The sequence below is a fragment of the Schistocerca nitens genome, chromosome 2 (assembly GCF_023898315.1).
Source record: "Schistocerca nitens isolate TAMUIC-IGC-003100 chromosome 2, iqSchNite1.1, whole genome shotgun sequence".
Lineage (NCBI taxonomy): Eukaryota > Metazoa > Arthropoda > Insecta > Orthoptera > Acrididae > Schistocerca > Schistocerca nitens.
The window spans coordinates 285,246,406-285,264,483 of NC_064615.1; the positions used below are offsets into that span (position 1 = coordinate 285,246,406).

Sequence of the window (18,078 nt, forward strand, 5' to 3'; positions counted from 1 at the left end):
ACAGGCAGGTTGCATCTTCCTAGATTTGCAGAAGGTGGTGTACTACATTGTCAGCTGATAAGCATTCTGAGATCATATGGATGACCTTCAGAATTAGGTGGTTGGCTTGAAACAACTTTACTAATATAAACCAGAACATTTCATTGGATGTTAATGTTCACCAGAAACAAAACAAAAATGGGGTGTAATAGGGCTTCTAATGTTCTCAATGTATGAGGGTCATTCAGTAATTAAAGAGACAACTTGGTCTGGGGGAAAAAGCATGTATTTTTACAAAACAATACTTTTTCTACTTTTCGACATAATCCCCGTGAACATTTATGCCCCTGTTCTAATGGGTTACAAGCTTTTTTCGATCCGGCTGCAAAGAACACTTTTATCTTGATGTTTGAACCAATTTCCCACAAACTTTTTCACATTCTTGTTGTCCTGCAACCTCTTCCTAATAATGCCTCCTTCAGTGCAGCAAACAAATGGAAATCACTAGGTGCTAAATCAGGACTGTAAGAGGGATTAGGCGGTACTTCCCAGCCCATTTTGTCGATGGTTTCACGGGTTAGTTGAGCAATATGAGGATGTGTGTTGTCTTGTTGGAGAATCACACTTCTCCTCTGAGATCCACGGCATCTCTCTCTCATCTCTGGCTTCACCTTGTTTAAAAGCAAATCAGAGTAGTATTGGCTGCTCTTTGAGATAATCACAAAAAACTGGACCTTCAGTATCCCAAATCACCATCAACATGACTTTTCCTGCTGATGCTTGGGCTTTGAATTTTTCTTGACAGGTGAGTTGATGTGCTTCCACTCCATGCTTTGTCTTTTTGATTCTGGGTCATAATAGTAAACCCAAGTTTCATCGCAAGGTAAAATTTTGTTGAAGAAGTCCTCACCTTCTCATTCGTAACGTTCTTTAGCTCTGTGCACACTCTCAACCTTGTTTCATTGTGTAGTGGCGTCAACTCCTTTGGGACCCATCTTGCACATGTTTTGCAGCACGTCTGCTAGTTACAGATAATGTTACAAACTGTACCAGTACTAACTTGAACCTTATCAACTATCATTTCCACAGTCACATGACTGTTGGCATGAATAATGTCATCAATTTGACTTTCAAGTGAGGGAGTTGAAATTGCAACTGGTTGGCCAGAACAGTGTTCATCAGTCACTGAGTCGTGACCATTTTTGAGCTGCTCTACCCACTTGTAAAAATTTGCACGGTTAATACAACCTTCACCAAAAACTTTAGACAGTATATCTTCATTGGTTTCTTGCCTTCAGCAAGTAAAAAACGAATAACAGAACTTTGTTCAACTAATGTGGATGTTTCAAGCGGACTCGCTGTCTTGAAATGTATTTTTGAGATTGTAAACAAAACAATGTTGATACATCAGCTGATCAGGGCTCATCCCAGCGATGCCAACGTAAAGCCATAAAAGTACCAAACTTGTCCTACTAACAGTTTTTTCCCCAGACCAACTCGTCTCTTTAATTATTGAATGACTCTCATACATAAATGATCCATCATGTAAAATCAGCTGCACTATCAGATTATTTGCTGATGATGCTGTAGTCTGCATGAAAGTATCTTTGCTAGATGATCAGAAGGGAATGATGAATGACTTTGACAGAGTTTCCATTTAGTGTAATGGTGCCTCCTTTCAAGTGTAGAGAAACTCAAAACAGTCTGTAGCAAAAAACAAAAAAGCTGATAGTACCCTATTACAAGATTAGTGTGAACTACTGGAGCCCCTCCCATTATTCAGTTGTTTAGCAAAATGAATACCTGGGAATGAATAAAATTGGGAGTAAGGGGGGGAATGCAACTAATTGCACTTGATGAAGCCGTCAAATGAGGAGCTCGATGAGAGGACAAGAGGAAGGCAGCAAGGAGCGTCTTTTTGAAGACACTGGCAGTTGTTGCATCATAAATTCAGGAGGAGGAAACAAGAGTTCTGAGAAGCCACACAAAGGCACTTGGAATAAAATTAAGAACACACGTGCAAAGGAGACCGAATGGATGACCGGCTACAGCATTGCAGAGCCGCAGGTTGCAGTACACGGCAATGAGGATGCAGCCGCAGACAATGCGAAAGAGATAGGAATGAACGGCTGGGAAAATGTGATGAGATTTCACCCAGTTCCCTAGCAAATATGTCCAGGAGACCAGTGCACTTTCAGCCTTGTCATACATGACAATGGGAGGGTACAATGAGAAGGGATGAGGAAAGAGATCAGCCTGAAATCCAAATGTGAATTCAAGGTGGATGCCAGCACCTGTAACATGGCACTGACAGTTTCTTTTCAGGACAAGGATAACTGGAAGGCAGCTAAACATATCTTAAGTGCCCATGTCATCTCTGAAGAACTGTGGGCCGAACCCAAGTGAAGGGGATGGTAGAAGCCATCATCAAAGAGCTCCCAGAGATGGTGGACGCCACTGCATAAAAAGTTCAACCAGAAGACAACACCTGTGTGGCTATTTGTGGGGTTGTGATGGCACAAGGTCAAGTACTGCAAAAGAAATCCCATTTGTGAAAATGTGCAGAAACCCACACCCATGGGAATGCAAACGTGAAACAATGGGAATGCAAATGTGAAACAATGGTACTGCAAATGTGAAACAATGGTACTGCCACAGGGCACAAACTGTGGCACTAAGTGTGTGGCGAGCCGGAAAGTACAAATCTGACGTGGAGATCCACCAGGACCAGCTGAAAACAAGGGCACAAAACTCGGGGGTGTTGACAAACAGCCGACACATCAAGAAGAAGCCAACAGCACAGCAAGCATCATAAGCCACCCCCGCCCGGCAGCAGTCATAGTGGTGCATGGCTCCCCCTCTCCCCCCCCCCCCTCTCTGCCCAGTGAGAGTGGGGGTAGCACACTGCCTGCCACAAGCTGCCAGTCATTCCATAATGGCCGCAGGAGGAGGACCAGACCTGCAGCACATCGTGACAACTGCAGCTGGCTGAGAAAAAAAAGTGATTCCATGCCCTGGCTGTGTACTGGAGCAGATAGCACAAGACATCATGCGGACATTAGCTTACAAACTAGGTGATCTGGAGCAAGCAGTGGTGGACTTTGCATTAAATCTAGCATTTTTGCCCACAAATATATCTAGGAAACACCACTAAAATTCTAGAACATACCAAAAAGCACCAGTTGGCTGGAGGAAATCTCTCTTAGACAATAGCCCCAGTACACTCAAGCACTTATAGTTTAATCACCAAATATTTAGTGATCAGCAGCAGCATCAAATTTTAGAATACTGCTCCAGTGTATGGAGTTCTTATAAGTTGCCTTGACAGAAGCTTTCTGATGTAATATAGAATATAAATCAACAAAATTTACAAACAGACATCTCTGGTATGATGAAATATCAGTGACAGCCCTGAAGTGGCTGTGGTTTCAGAATGTAAATTGGCCAAGTGAAAATTCATTTCAGGTGGCACTAGACATACTTTATTATTAAGTTTCCCATTAATTTCACTATCTCAGTTTTACCATTTTACCAATAAGCCACTGTGTATACCGTGAAATTTATAACAGGATGCTCAAGCAACTTAATGGGGAATCTTTGTAAGGGAGCAATGTTACTCTTGCGAAACGTTATTCAGTAAATTTACGAGAACCAGTATTTGTGGAAGTCTTTGCATCATTTTTACTGCAGTCTTTGTACATCCCATTTTGGGATGCTAATAGGATAATTGAGATTAGGGCACACAGTGAGACATAGAGTGAGTCTTTTTTCCTCACTCACTACACAAATGGAATAGGACAAAAAATCTCTTGTATTGGTAGCAAGGATCATTTGCCATGCATTGCATAGTGACTCCAGAAGTATGAAGAATATTTAAAACATACCAGGTTTTTCTGGAAAGTAATGTGATGCATTGTTTTTTGTTTTTAATTGCTCGGATAGGTTTAACAACCCCCCATTAACCAAGGACCTTGTCGTCGGTGGTGTGGCTTGCTTGCCTCAGTGATACAGATAGCCATACAGTAGGTATAACCACAATGAAGGGGTATCTGTTGAGAGGCCAGGCAAATGAGTGGTTCCTGAAGAGAGGCAGCAGCCTTTTCAGTAGTTGCAATGGCATTAGTCTGGATGATTGACTGATCTGGCCTTGCAACATCAACCAAAACATCCTTGCTGTGCTGTGGTACTGTGAATGGCAGAAAGCAAGGGAAAACTACAGCCGTAATTTTTCCTGAGGACATGCAGCTCTACTGTATGGTTAAATGATGATGGCATCTTCTTGGGTAAAATATTCGAGAGGTAAAATAGTCTCCCATTTGGATATTTGGGTGGGGACTACTCAGGAGGATGTCATCATCAGGAGAAACAAAACTGCCATTCTATGGATCAGAGTGGGGAATGTTAGATTCGTTTATTGGGTAGGCAGGTTAGAAAATTTAAAAACAGAAATGGATAGATTGAAGTTATATATAGTGGGAATTAGTGAATTAGCAGGAGGAACAGGACTTCTGGTCAGATGAACACAATCAAATAAGGGTAATGCAGGAATAGGTTTGATAATGAATAAGAAGATAGGAATGCAATTAGTTACTATGGACAGCATAGTGAATACATTATCATGGCCAAGAAAGACATTGAACCCACACCTACCCCAGTAGTATAAGTTTATGTGCCAACTAGCTCTGCAGATTACGAGAAGATTGAAGAAATACATGATGAGATAAAAGAAATTATTCAGATAGTTAAAGGAGATGAAATTTTAATCATGGTGGGGGACTGGAATTTAATGGTAGTAAAATGAAGAGAAGAGAAAATAGTAGGTGAATATGGACTGGGGGAAAGGAATGAAAGAGGAAGCCACCTGGTAGAATTTTGCACAGAGCATAATTTAATCATCACTAACACTTGCTGTAAGAATCATAAAAGAAAGTTGTATACATGGAAGAGACCTGGAGACAATGGAAGGTTTCAGATTAAATATATAATGGTGAGCCTGTGATTTAGGAACCAGATGTTAAATTTCTAGGTGCAAGTGTGGACTCTGACCACAATTTATTGGTCATGAAGAAATTGGAAAAAGGTAGGAAATTAAGGAGATGGGACCTAGATAAGTTGAAAGAACCAGATGATGTTGGGAGCTTCAGAGGGAGCATTATACAACGGTTGACTAGAACAGGGGAAAGGAAAGCAGTAGATGATGAATGGGTAGCATTAAGAGATGAAATAGTGAAGGCAGCAGATGATCAAATAGGTAAAAAGACAAGGCCTAGTAGGAAGCCTTGGATAACACAAGAGATATTGAATTTAATTGATGGAAGGAGAAAATTTAAAAATGCAGCAAATGAATCAAAGGGAATAAAAATGTTTAAAAAATGAGATTGACAGGAAGTGCAAAACTGCTAAGCAGGAATGGCTGGAGGATAAATGTGAGGATTTAGAATCATATTTCACCAGGTAAAGTTAGATACCACCTACAGGAAAATTAAAGAGGCCTTTGGGGAAATGCGAAGGAGCTGTATGAATATCAAGAGCTCAGGTGGTAAACCAGTCCTAAGCAAAGAAGGGAAAAATGAAAGGTGGAAGGAGATTATGCAGGGTCTATAAAGGGAAATAAACTTCAAAGCAATATTATAGAAAGGGAAGTGGACCTAGATGAAGATGAGATGGGAGATGTGATACTGTGAGGAGAATTTGACAAAGCTCTGAAAGATCCAAGTCAAAACAAGAACTTGGGAGTAGACGATATTCTGCCAAAACTACTGATAGCCTTGGGAGAGCCAGCCATGACAAAACTCATCCATCTGGTGAGCAAGACGTATGAGAAGGCAAAATACCCTCAGACTTCAAGAAGAATATAATAATTCAAATTCCAAAGAAAGCAGTTACTAATAGGTGTGAACTGTCAGTTTAATAAGTCACAGTTACAAAATACTAAAACAAATTCTTTTTAGAAGAATGGAAGAACTGGTAGAAGCAGACCTTGGGGAAGATCAGTTTGGATTCTAGAGAAATGTAGATCAGATGAGGCAATACTAACCGTACAACTTACCTGAGAAGATAGGGTAAGGAAAGGCAAACGTACATTTTTTGTGGACTTAGAGAAAGCTTTTGACAATGTTGACTCTTTGAAATTTTGAAGGTAGCGGGGGTAATGTACAGGGAGCTAAATGCTGTTTACAACTTGTACATAAACCAGATGGTAGTTATAAGAGTCGACAGGCATGAAAGGGAAACATTGGTTGAGAAGGGAGTGAGACAGAGTTGCAGTCTGTCCCTGATGCTATTCAATATGTGCACTGAACAAGCAGTAAAGGACACCAAAGAAAAATTTGGAGTAGTACTTAAGTTCAGGGAGAAGAAATAAAAAAAACTTTGAAGTATACTGATGACATTTTAATTCTGTCAGAGACAGCAAAGGACTTGGAAGAGGAATTGAATGGAATGGACAGTGTTTTGAAAGGAGGATATAAGATGAACATCAAGAAAAGCAAAACAAGTATAATTGAATGTAGTCAAATTAAATCAGGTGATACTGAGGGAATTAGATTAGGAAATGAGACACTTAGAGTAGTAGATGGGTTTTAGTATTTGGGCAGCAGAATAATGGATGATGGCCAGAGAGGAGAGCATATAAAAATGTAGACTGGCAATGGCAAGAAAAGCATTTCTGAAGAAGAGAAATTTGTTATCATTGAATATGGATTTCTGTGTTAGGAAATCTTTTTTAAACATATTTGTCTGAAGCATAGCCATGTATGGAAGTGAAACATGGCCGATAAACAGTTTAAATGAAAAGAGAAGAGAAACTTTTGCAATGTGGTGCTACAGAAGAATGCTTAAGATTAGTTTTCCATGCCATCAGTTTTGGACAGGATATCTCAGTTTGGTAACCATCTCACAGTATGTGTCAATTAGAGTGTCAGTTGTCAATGACATCACTGTCACTGATCCACATTTGCACAACATTGTCAGTGTGGATACTGGGCCTGCCACTCTGTTTTTTATTATGCACATTTGTCATCCACTTTTAAACTCTTGAAACCATTGTATAACCTTTCCTTCACTTATTAATCTAGACCCCTTGAACTATGCACAACTCCTAATGAATTCAAGAAGCTGTAGATCCTTATGCACCTCAAAATGAAGTTACAGCACACTTACCAACTGGCAATTTTAACAATTTTTGAAGCCGTTGTTGTTTGCTTTCATCCTCAATTGAATGACAACTGAATTAAAACAATTACTTCTACAGCTCTGTAAACAATCATAGATGACACTGCGTTATGATGCTTAGTTCTGATCTGCCATCATTTAAATATATGCAAACAACCCTTATCTTTCTAACATGCTTTGTGTTTATATAGATATAGGTAATATGGTTTTTAGTAACCTGAATTAATTTGCATGTGTTGCCTTCTGCACATTGCTATTTATTCATATTTTCCTAAAAATGCTTGCATTTGCCATTTTTAGTCTATTATGTGTGTAATGAGTACCAGTTTATGTCAGTTAAACAATGGAAAATCCAGTATGGAATATAACAATATTATAAAAAGGAAAGTTGCTAGGCACCATATAGCATAGATGCTGAGTCACAGATAGGCACAACAAAAAGACTGTCACAGAATAAGCTTTCGGCCAACAGAGCCTATGTCAAAAGTAGACAAAACACACACACACACACACACACACACACACACACACACACACACACACACACACACACACTCTGCAGTCTCTGGCAACTGAAGCACTGCCAGAGACTGCAGTCTCGTGTGTGTGTGTGTGTGTGTGTGTGTGTGTGTGTGTCAGGTCAGTCAGTCATCCATTTCTGACAAAGGCCTTGTTGGCTGAAAGCTTATTCTGTGACAGTCTATTTGTTGTACCTATCTGTGACTCAGCATCTCTGCTATATGGAGAGTAGCAACTTTCCTTTTCATAATATTGTTATAGTTTATATCAATGATACACACAGTTTTCATCCATTTTGCTATAGCCAGATTTGTTAGTTTGAAATGATGTGCCTAAGTACAATTTCATAGAACAACATGTTTTTTTTTATTCTGTGAGTGTATGTTTGAAAAGAAATATAGTTGATTTGTGGATTCAAAACACCTTAGAGCACTCTTTTTAAGCATGATGCTTCTCGTTTTGGAAGTATAAGTTTGTTCTCTAAAATTGTGGTGTCAAGCCTACTTGCTTGAAGCAAACTGTTCAAACATCTTGCGTGTTGTACAATCACCAAACTACTTAAGAAATTCATTTAGGCCTGAAGTGAGTGAAGAAGAACTGCATCCTGAGGAAGGACACACAGCACCAATAAGCAGGGAAGTGTGGGAGAGCCTGCTCAACGAACTGGGGCAGGTAGAAGATGATCTGGCATTGCGAAAGGTAATGTAGGCAAAAATCTTCTGTTAAATGATGTACATGCATATGATTGCGCGCGCACACACACACACACACACACACACACACACACACACACACACACACACACACACACACTGGCACACTTCTGGCACCATGTGAGATGTATCACACAGTGAAAGTGTCATTTTAATTCCACACTTGTTCGTGTTTAATGTGACTGGTATGACAATAATTTCAATATGACAAATAGTAATAAAATTGAAGTAATAGAGTTAAAAATGATTTGAAGCAAAGCAGGGTGAATAACAGTACTGACTAAGAACTAATAGTGTTAATAATAGGGATATTGTTGTTGCTGTTAGTAGTAGAAGTAATAATAATAATAATAGTAATAATATCAGATACAAAATATACAATGTGGCCAAACGTGATGGAGACACCAAAAGCACATAACACATTGCAATGCCTAATATGGTGTAGGAAAACTGTCGACATTGAAAACAGCTTCTATTCCTCTTGGAATGGATAAATGCAGGTTCTGTAAGGTTTTCAAGGGAATCTTATAGCATTGTTCCAGCAAAATAGTTGCAAGTTCAGGTAATGATGGTGTTGCAGGTGGATAGCAATGACACTCCCTCCTCTCCAAAGTAGACCATAAACGCTCAATAATACTGATATCTGGTGACTATGGTGACCAAAGAAGATGCAACAGTTCATCCTCGTGCTCAAAAAACCAGTACTGGATTATGCGAGCTCTATGAGCAGATGCCCTGTTGTCTTGGAATACAGTATCACCATTAAAGCACAAAAAGTACCATGTTCTGGACCTGGTCAGCCAAAATGGTCACATAATCCTTGGCAGTAATGCAGCCTTGCAGAGTAACCATGGTGCCCATGAATACCAAAATATGGTTGCTCAAATCATCGTTGAACCTCTGTCACTTTCCAGTCTTGGGACGTAAAGTTGGCCAGAAGTTAGATACAGTGTGAAGGAAGGCTTATCCAACCAAACAACTTTCATCCATTGCTCCGTACTCGATGTTTTATGGCTTCAGCACCACGTTTTCCTGCTAAATGCATTACCATCATTGACGAGTGATTTTGGAATTCCAGATTGCCCAGCAATTCCTTGCTTATGGAGCTCCCTTTTGCATTGTTTCGGCGCTGAGAAGGTTTGCAAGTGTGACATCCAATTCTGCAGTGATTTTTGCAGCTACTGTTATCTTGTTGTGCATCTTCAGATTTTCGTGGCGCAAAGACTGTTCCATAAAATTTCGGAAGTGCAGCTGCATACATTCAACTTCTTATTCTAATATTTTTACTGAATACCGTCCAGCCATCTTCAAAGTGAGCCGAGGTGAGTCACATTGGCTCACTCTGAAGATGGCTGGACGGTATTCAGTCGAGATATTAGAAGAAAAAGTTGGATTCTTGTGGCTGCAATCCTGAAATTTTATGGAGCGCACTGTTATCTTATTTTTTGTCACAATTCTGTTGTAATTTTGTGTTGTGACACATTCCATGACCATGGAAATTTGCTGCCCAGTTTGGTTGTACAGAACTAGACGTGTAAAAAAATTCAATGACCGTCTGTCATGATCACTCAGCATGCACTTTCCTTGGTGTTGTGACTTCGTGGATGATATTTTTTCATTTGCCCTGTATGTGGTATAACTTTTTTATCTGCTACTCCTTGAACCACCAAACATTGATTACAGAAACACCCACCATACGAACACCAACCATTTGCCCACATTTGAAGGCACTGAGCTCTGACATAATATACTTACTACTACACAGAATGCAATTCTAACCATGACTAGCACTTGCAACATATTGAAGACATTGCACAGGTGCAGTTTGTGATCACTTACAACGGTTGAACCTGCAGGCTCGGCTAGCATCTGCTTTTATGTTCAAGCTTGCCTTGCTTGTGCCATTTCCATATTTTGTCCACCCCTGTATCTATGGATTTACAACAATAATATTTTTTGACATAGCAAATTCTGAGGGAGAGAGATTTTGGAAGACTGCAGTAGCTAAGGATTTTGGAAAATGTGGAAGGTCTAGTGCGAAAGAAAGATGGACTTTTGCAAAATTACGTGGCCCCGGTGGAGAAATGTATTCTTGTACTGAGTGCTACCCCTATGTTTAGAAGGGGCGGCAATGTCAGTTGACTGTCACTTGGTGACCTGCGCATTTCGAGCATTGTTCTTGCTATCTCTTTATTACGGTACACGGCATGACACCACAGTCTTCACACACTGTAGTTTCGTGAGAAATTCTTTATAATCAGGCATTTGTAAATGTGTAACACCTTTAATGTATGTCAGAAGAAGCAAACAAATGAGTAAAACTCTCATTAAACAATGTGCTTGAGAGGGTAGCAGAATCACTAAGTATTACAATTGAACAACAAAGAGAAAAAAATAGAGAAAGGAAACAGCTGCAAGTACTCCCAAAGGGTGAATTACTTCTGAAAAGGTCTACAAGAAGGGAAGAAAATTGTATATTTAGGTAAAATCAAACAATTGAAAGTCCAGATTAAAATAAGAGGGTAATATTGACAAACAGGTTGCCAGTATCATAATAAAGTGACATTGTTCACTACACTCCATTTCTTACACCTTTTTTTGCTTTATAAGATTTTCTTCTGGTGGCCAGTGATCAGCCTTCTTTATGCTTTGGTTAATCCTTTGTTATGTGACTTTTTCTTTCTCAGTACTCCAGTGCAAAACTGTTGACATAGAACATCCTACAAGTTACGCGACATATATGTTTGTGTGACAGCTTCAGATGTCAAAATTGTGCCTCTCCTACCACACTGTGTGCACAGGTACAGATCAAGTTATTTTGTGCACACTGTACATAGTAATGGTACATACAGTTCATGATGTCAAGCCACTTGTCACTTGAAAACTGGCTGGTTTTAGATGACAACAATGTATGGGCAGCTTGCTGCCTGTCCCTTAACAGCTGCTAATTATTTAGTTTACTTTACTGCCTGTCAGACATTTCATCTACTTTTTGTCCTATAGAGGCCTTAATGTGGAATAATGAATGTCATTTTTTTTCTTCTGGCATCATAATTTTATTCATCACTGTTCCTTTTGAACTGTAGTGAACTATTTCCAACAAACTTTATGAGGGAATAAATATAGTGTGAAGCAATAGTCAAAATGCCCAATTCCTTATACAGATTTCCACAGGATGATTGTGGGTGAGCACCACGTATTATTCGTATAGCACATTATTGCACAATGAAGACTTTCTTTCTTGAAGATGAATTACCTCCATGTGAAATCATTAAACAAAAATATGTCAGCTTAACCGATTTGTCTCTCTCTCGAAGATTTACAATGATTCTAAGTGCAAATGTGGCTGAACTAAGTTGTTGTAGGAGTTCCAAAATGTGCTTTTTCCAATCTAATTTCCCATCAATATGAACATCTAGGGATTTTGAAGTTTCCACCCTATTTATTATTTTTTCACCATGTGTCACTCTTACCTTCATTAGTGTAGAGCCCCAAGATGTGCAGAACTGAATATCTTGCATCTTTTTTAATTGAGGGTGAGACAATTTGCAGAAAATACATCTTTGATACTTTTATGAACATTGTTTACCATTTTTTTCTGTTTGGATATTATGCTTAGATTTTTTTACAATACTAGTGTCATCTGTAAAAAGAACTAATTATGCTTATTGTATATTAGAAGGAAGAACATTTACGTAGATGAGGAACAGTATTGGAACTAACATTGAGGCTTGGGGAACCCCATATGTGATTCTCCTCAGTCAGAATAATTTCCCTCCACTATATTGGTTGATTTACTTAAGTACAACTTTCTTCATTCCTTTGGTTAGATATGACATTATCCATTGGTTGGCGATGCCGTCAATCCCATAAAATGTCAATTTATGTAGGAGAATACTGTGACTCACACTGTCAAAAGTCTTACATAGGTTGCAGAAAATGAGCCTTATGTTGTCAGTTTCAAGAATTACTTTCAAAGAAACAGTAGCAAACGTACCAGCTACTGTCTTGACCTACAGAGCAATTGTGTGCTTGCGTTGGTCATGAGCTTCATGCATGTACACATTAGATTTTCGTTTCCTGTAGTTCTGCTACAAGTATGTCATGTTTTTTGGTTCCGCAGGAAATTTTGGGGTTGAGAAACCACATATTTCATCATTTGTTGTTTCATAGAATACACTTTATTGCTTAACAACAATTATTATGATTACAGTACCAATTAAAAACCTTAATCCATTTTTCTTCTCCTCCTCCTCTCTCCCTCCCTCTACCTCCCCCCCTCTCTCTCTCTCTCTCTCTCTCACACACACACACACACACACACACACACACACACACACACACACACACACACACACACACAGTCTTTCTTTCTTCCTTTCTCCCTTCCCCAGTTCAGTTCCTGTCTTCAGTTGCCCTAAACATCAAAGTGATTCAGAAAATATCTTCTGATCAAGTCTTAAGATTACATGGATAGTCAGAACATAATTGAATTGTGTAATAGTAGAGAGGCGGTATGAGGCAATAATACGGTGCAATAACTGTTGTGATAGCATTTCTTTTTCCACGCCACTAGGAGATAGTGGCAGCACTAATATTACCTCCCACCAGCTGTGAGCCTGAGTTTATCAGATTTCTGCAAACTCAGAAGCATACAGTTGAGACCTAGTCCCAGATATGCAATGTGCATGTACACAGCCTTACGACAGACAGTATGGTTACACATTCTTGCTGACAATTAACTGATGGTCAAGCTGTTGTACATAACAAAGACTATAGCAGACACCCTCTCCTGGTGATGCCATAACTGTTGGTATTTTGCAGCAAGAAATTACACAGAGCCAGTAGTTCACAATCCTGGACAGCTCTTGACAGTCTCCCAGATGTGTTAGTCACTGCTGCATGAAACTGACACTTTACATCACTCCGTGGAACAATAGAAACAACACATCAGTCTGTGAGTTGACGTCATAATGGTTCACCTGTGAACACTAAACTCAAAAAGACTGTCTCTGGTAAAACACCATATCACTGTGTTTTGGGTTGAGATATTGCTCTTTTGACTAAGCTTTTAGTGTAGAGGTAGCTACAAATGGTGTTTCATATTGTTAGCCATCGAGAAAATGGCCACGATGATCCAGAATAAGAGACATGTGCTAATGTATCAATGAAAAAAAAAAACAAGTTTTGAAAACCTAATGTAACTGTATAGATAAATAACAATCTACTCACCAAGCAGCAGGTGAACACACATATAAAAGGTATTATGTGTGCAAGCTTTTGGAGCAAATGGCAGAAGGGTTGAAGGAGAAAGAAGAGGGGTGAAGGGAAAAGACTAATGAAGTTTAGGAAAAGGGGTAGAGTTCAGAAAAGTTGTCCAGAATCCTGATTCGGGGGAGATTTACCAGATGGGATGAAAAGGAGAGACTCTTTCCTTTTATACAGTTACATTGTGTTTTCAAGAATAAGAGACATGGAATACCAAATGGAGGTATTAAGCTTTTGCACGATCCAATACAACCTACATCACATGGAATCAGTTGCATCAGAAGGAATGCAACCACCAAGCTGCCGCAACTTTATTTCCATTTATTACATCTTGAAACACATTCTGCTACAATTTATTTATTTATTTATTTATTTATATACTTGTTCCATAGATCTGTACATGTGAGCAAGTCACTCAGATGTGGAACGTGTCAATATACATAATAAAATACATAGAATAAAGACATTGTTATAGTATTAATAACAGTGCACAAAAGTCATACTTATTAGCTTAAAAACTAGTCAACATAAATGTGAAGATAGCAGTTTCATATTTAGGGCGTTATTGCATTTATTTTAACCTTGAACAGTAATCAAAACTTCCCACTTTGGGTTTAAAAGTGACCCAAAAATGGAATGAGAAAAACAGGAATTTTTACATTAGGGCATTATTACATTAGTTTAACAGTAAACAGTGTCAAAAAAATTTAAAAACATATTTCCAATCTGGGTTTTACTTATTTCTCTGAAAGAATTCCTCTAGTGAATAAAGTGAGGTCTCAAGTAAATAATTTTTCAAGCTACATTTGAATACTGATGTACTACTCCTTATACTTTTGATGCTGTTGGGTAGGGAATTGAAAATTTTCGTTCCAGCGTACTTTACCCCTTTCTGAATAAGTGTCAAGTTCTTTAACTCACAGTGGAAATCCTCTTTTCGTCTGGTGTTATGTTCATGATGTAGGCAATTCGTTTCATACAGAGTGGGGTTATTTATTATGAAGCACACCAGTGAATATATGTACTGAGATGTTGCTGTCAGTATTTCAAGTCGTTTAAAAAGATTTCTACATGAGGTTTGTGGGGGTACACCACGAATGATTCTTATTGCTCTTTTTTGTGCTGTGAGGATTTTCTTTGCGGCAGGTTTATTGCCCCAGAAGATGATGCCATAACACATGACTGAATGAAAATAGCCAAAGTAAGCTGACTTTGAGATGGTAATGTCATTGAAGCGTGACAAAATTCTTAAAGCAAATGTTGCAGACGTCAGCCGTTTTAGTGTTTGTAGAACGTGATGTTCCCAGTTCAGCCTACTGTCCACGTATACACCTAGGAATTTTGATAAGTACACTTGCTTTATCATCTGATCATTCTGTGTGATAACTATTTCTTTTGGGTTTTTGTGGGTTGCCTGGAACTGGATAAAATTGGTTTTTTTCAGGTTTATTGAAAGGGAGTTAATACTAAACCAACCCAGAACTTCTTTTAGGATATCATTGACCTCGGATTCGAAGTCAGTAGTTGACACATTATCCACCACACTGCTCGTATCATCAGCGAACATTGTAAATTTACACTGCTTATTGATGGATAAAGGCAGGTCATTAACATATATGAGGAACAGCAAGGGCCCAAGCACTGATCCCTGTGGCACTCCATGCTGCACAATTCCCCACTCAGAGTCCACTATATATTGTGATACACTGTCTGAAACATCTAGAATAATCTTCTGCTTCCTATTTTCGAGGTATGATTTTAACCAGTTCCCTACAGGTCCTGTAATTCCATAATGACAGGCCTTCTTGAAGAGTATCTGGTGATCTACACAGTCGAACGCTTTTGATGGGTCACATAAGACACCAATTGGCAGCCTCTTGCTGTTTATAGACTCTAGAACATCATTTGTGAATGAGAAAATTGCGTTATCTATTGAAACTCCCTTTTGAAAACCAAACTGCTGACTGTTAATGATGTTCAGGTCACCAAGGTGTGCCACAATCCTGTTGTACAGAGCTTTTTCTAGGACTTTTGAAAATGTTGTTAATAGAGAGATAGGGCGATAGTTTGACACATTTGTAGCATCCCCTGCTTTGTACAGGGGCCTGACAACAGAGTATTTCATTCTGTCTGGAAACACTCCTTGTTGCATGGATGTGTTGCAGATGTGAGACAAAACTTCAGTCGCTTCACTACAGCAAACCTTCAACAGCTTGCTTGAAATATTGTCGATACCAGCAGAATGTTTATTTTTCAAAGACTGTATGATTTTTTTGATTTCATTGGCAGTAATGGGAAGCACACTTATTTGACTGAAAGGTTCTGGAAAATTATTTTTCATTATACAGGCAGCTTTATCTACAGAATCATGGCAACCTATCTGTGTTGGGACAGTTAAAAAATGTTGGTTTAAGATTTCAGCAATTTCCTCACTATTAGTTATCTCTGAGTTGTCAACAGTTAAAACAATATTTTTGTCTTTGGTGTAGTTTACAGTCCCTGTTTCTCTCTTTATCACATTCCAGATTGTTTTAATTTTATTTTCAGAATTAGTAATTTCAGATGCTATACACATACTTTTAGAGTTTTTAATTCTAAGTTACAGACAACAATAACAATTCTGAGTTACAGAGAGAATTAGCTCGATGGATCCAGTTGCTGACAGCAAGCTTCTGTGAAGTGGGATAACAAATGTTAGTGCACTGGTATGATGGATGCCTTGATAATACTGATGAGTATGTTGAGAAGTAACTAATAAGTCTCTGTGAATACTTAAAAGATATTTCCTGCTAGTGAACTCATCATTGCTTTGCAATTGCTAAATATGGATGGGAATAGGATTTACGTCATGATCTCCTTTTCCTCCCCTCTCTCTACCCTCCTCCTCCTCCTCCTCCTCCTCCTCCTCCTCCTCCTCCTCCTCCTCCTCCTCACTCCCTTTGTCCATGTCCTCCTCCTTCTCCCCTTTATCTTTCTCCATCATCTCCCCCCCCCCCCCCCCACACACACACTCCCTGTACATCTCTTACCTCATACTCTCTGTATCCATCTTCTCCTTCCTCACGTCTCTGTCCATATCCTCCTTCCCCTCTCTCTGCCTTTATTTATTTTTATCACAAACGGAACCTTGATTGGGAATAGAAGTCAAAATAAATTGATAAATCAGTGGAATTATTAGTGCACAGGGTATAAGAGAGCTCTTTCCAGCTGTTGGATATGTGAGCATTGGGGCTTTACTGACAGTATTTTGCATAGTTTAAATCTGTGATCAGATGTTATGAAGTTAGCCATAAACACAACTTTCTGCTTTTCATTTGAAAATGACTGTGAAAAGGAAAACAAAACCACACATTTTCACAGCACAGCTTAGCATGTTCTTTCTCACAACTGGTTTAACAGAAAATGTTTATTGTTTGATTCTTATTTGATGTGCCTTCATACACTGACTACACTCTTCAGTCTTTGTGACACACCAAAGATATGATCACCACTGATAACACCCTGAAATATTGCTTTCAGGTGTATTCTTTTTCACAAAATATCAATATTCAGAGAATAATTGTTTCTTGTTATGAAAACATGAACCAGCAGAATCATCAAACAGAACATAAGCTTTTTTTATGAAGCCAAATCGATTGAGATGTTGTCAAGAGATGATCTTTCATACATGTGGCAATTGATTTTTATTTACATAGATTTATCAAGATCTCTCAATGAGATCTATGGCTGCATTGTTAACTTTTACCATTTTCTTTTCAGTTTGTTCATTGTACATTGATTTAGTCATAATATAACTTATTTTCAAGTATTCTTTCAAACTTTCATTTATTTTTCGAACTTTACCTGCACTAGAAGCAAACAGTACAGTGTTGTCTGGAAAATCAGGGTTGTTCAGATATGCTCCATTAACATATATGCCTCCTTCATTTTCCAAGTTAAGGTTCTCATAACATTCTCCGTGACTGCTGAGAATAGTTTTGGTGATATTAAATTTTCTTCTCAGAATCCTGATGAAGTCTAGCGGGATCTGTAATGTTGACATACATATTGACAGTGTAATGACATGCTGAATCAATATATTGTTTCTCTTTTGGGCTATTAGTACAGATTTTATTTTAACTACATCTATATCTATACCCTGTAAACCACGGTGAGGTGCATATCAGAGAGTACACCCCATTGTACCAGTTATTAGGGTTTCTTCCCACTCCATTCACACATGGAATTTAGGAAGAATGATTGTCTGAATGCCTCTGAGCATGCAGTAATTATGATCTTATCCTCATGATCTCAGAGTGACTGCTATGTAGGATGTTGTAGTATATTCAGGGAGGCATAATTTAAAGCCAGTTCTTGAAACTTTGTTACTAGACTTTCTCGGGATAGTTTACATTGTAGCAGATCCACCTGCTTTATATATTTTGTT

At 38.7% G+C, this 18,078-nt stretch overlaps 1 protein-coding gene across 1 annotated transcript in view; it reads left to right on the top strand.

The window, feature by feature from the left end:
• The window catches only part of LOC126236034 (TBC1 domain family member 16), a 105,407-nt gene that overhangs the window by 16,669 nt on the left and 70,660 nt on the right, over positions 1-18,078 (top strand). The window contains exon 6 of the mRNA XM_049945066.1: positions 8,247-8,370. Within this exon, the coding sequence (XP_049801023.1) occupies positions 8,247-8,370 (124 nt within the window). The remainder of the gene's footprint in view (positions 1-8,246; positions 8,371-18,078) is intronic.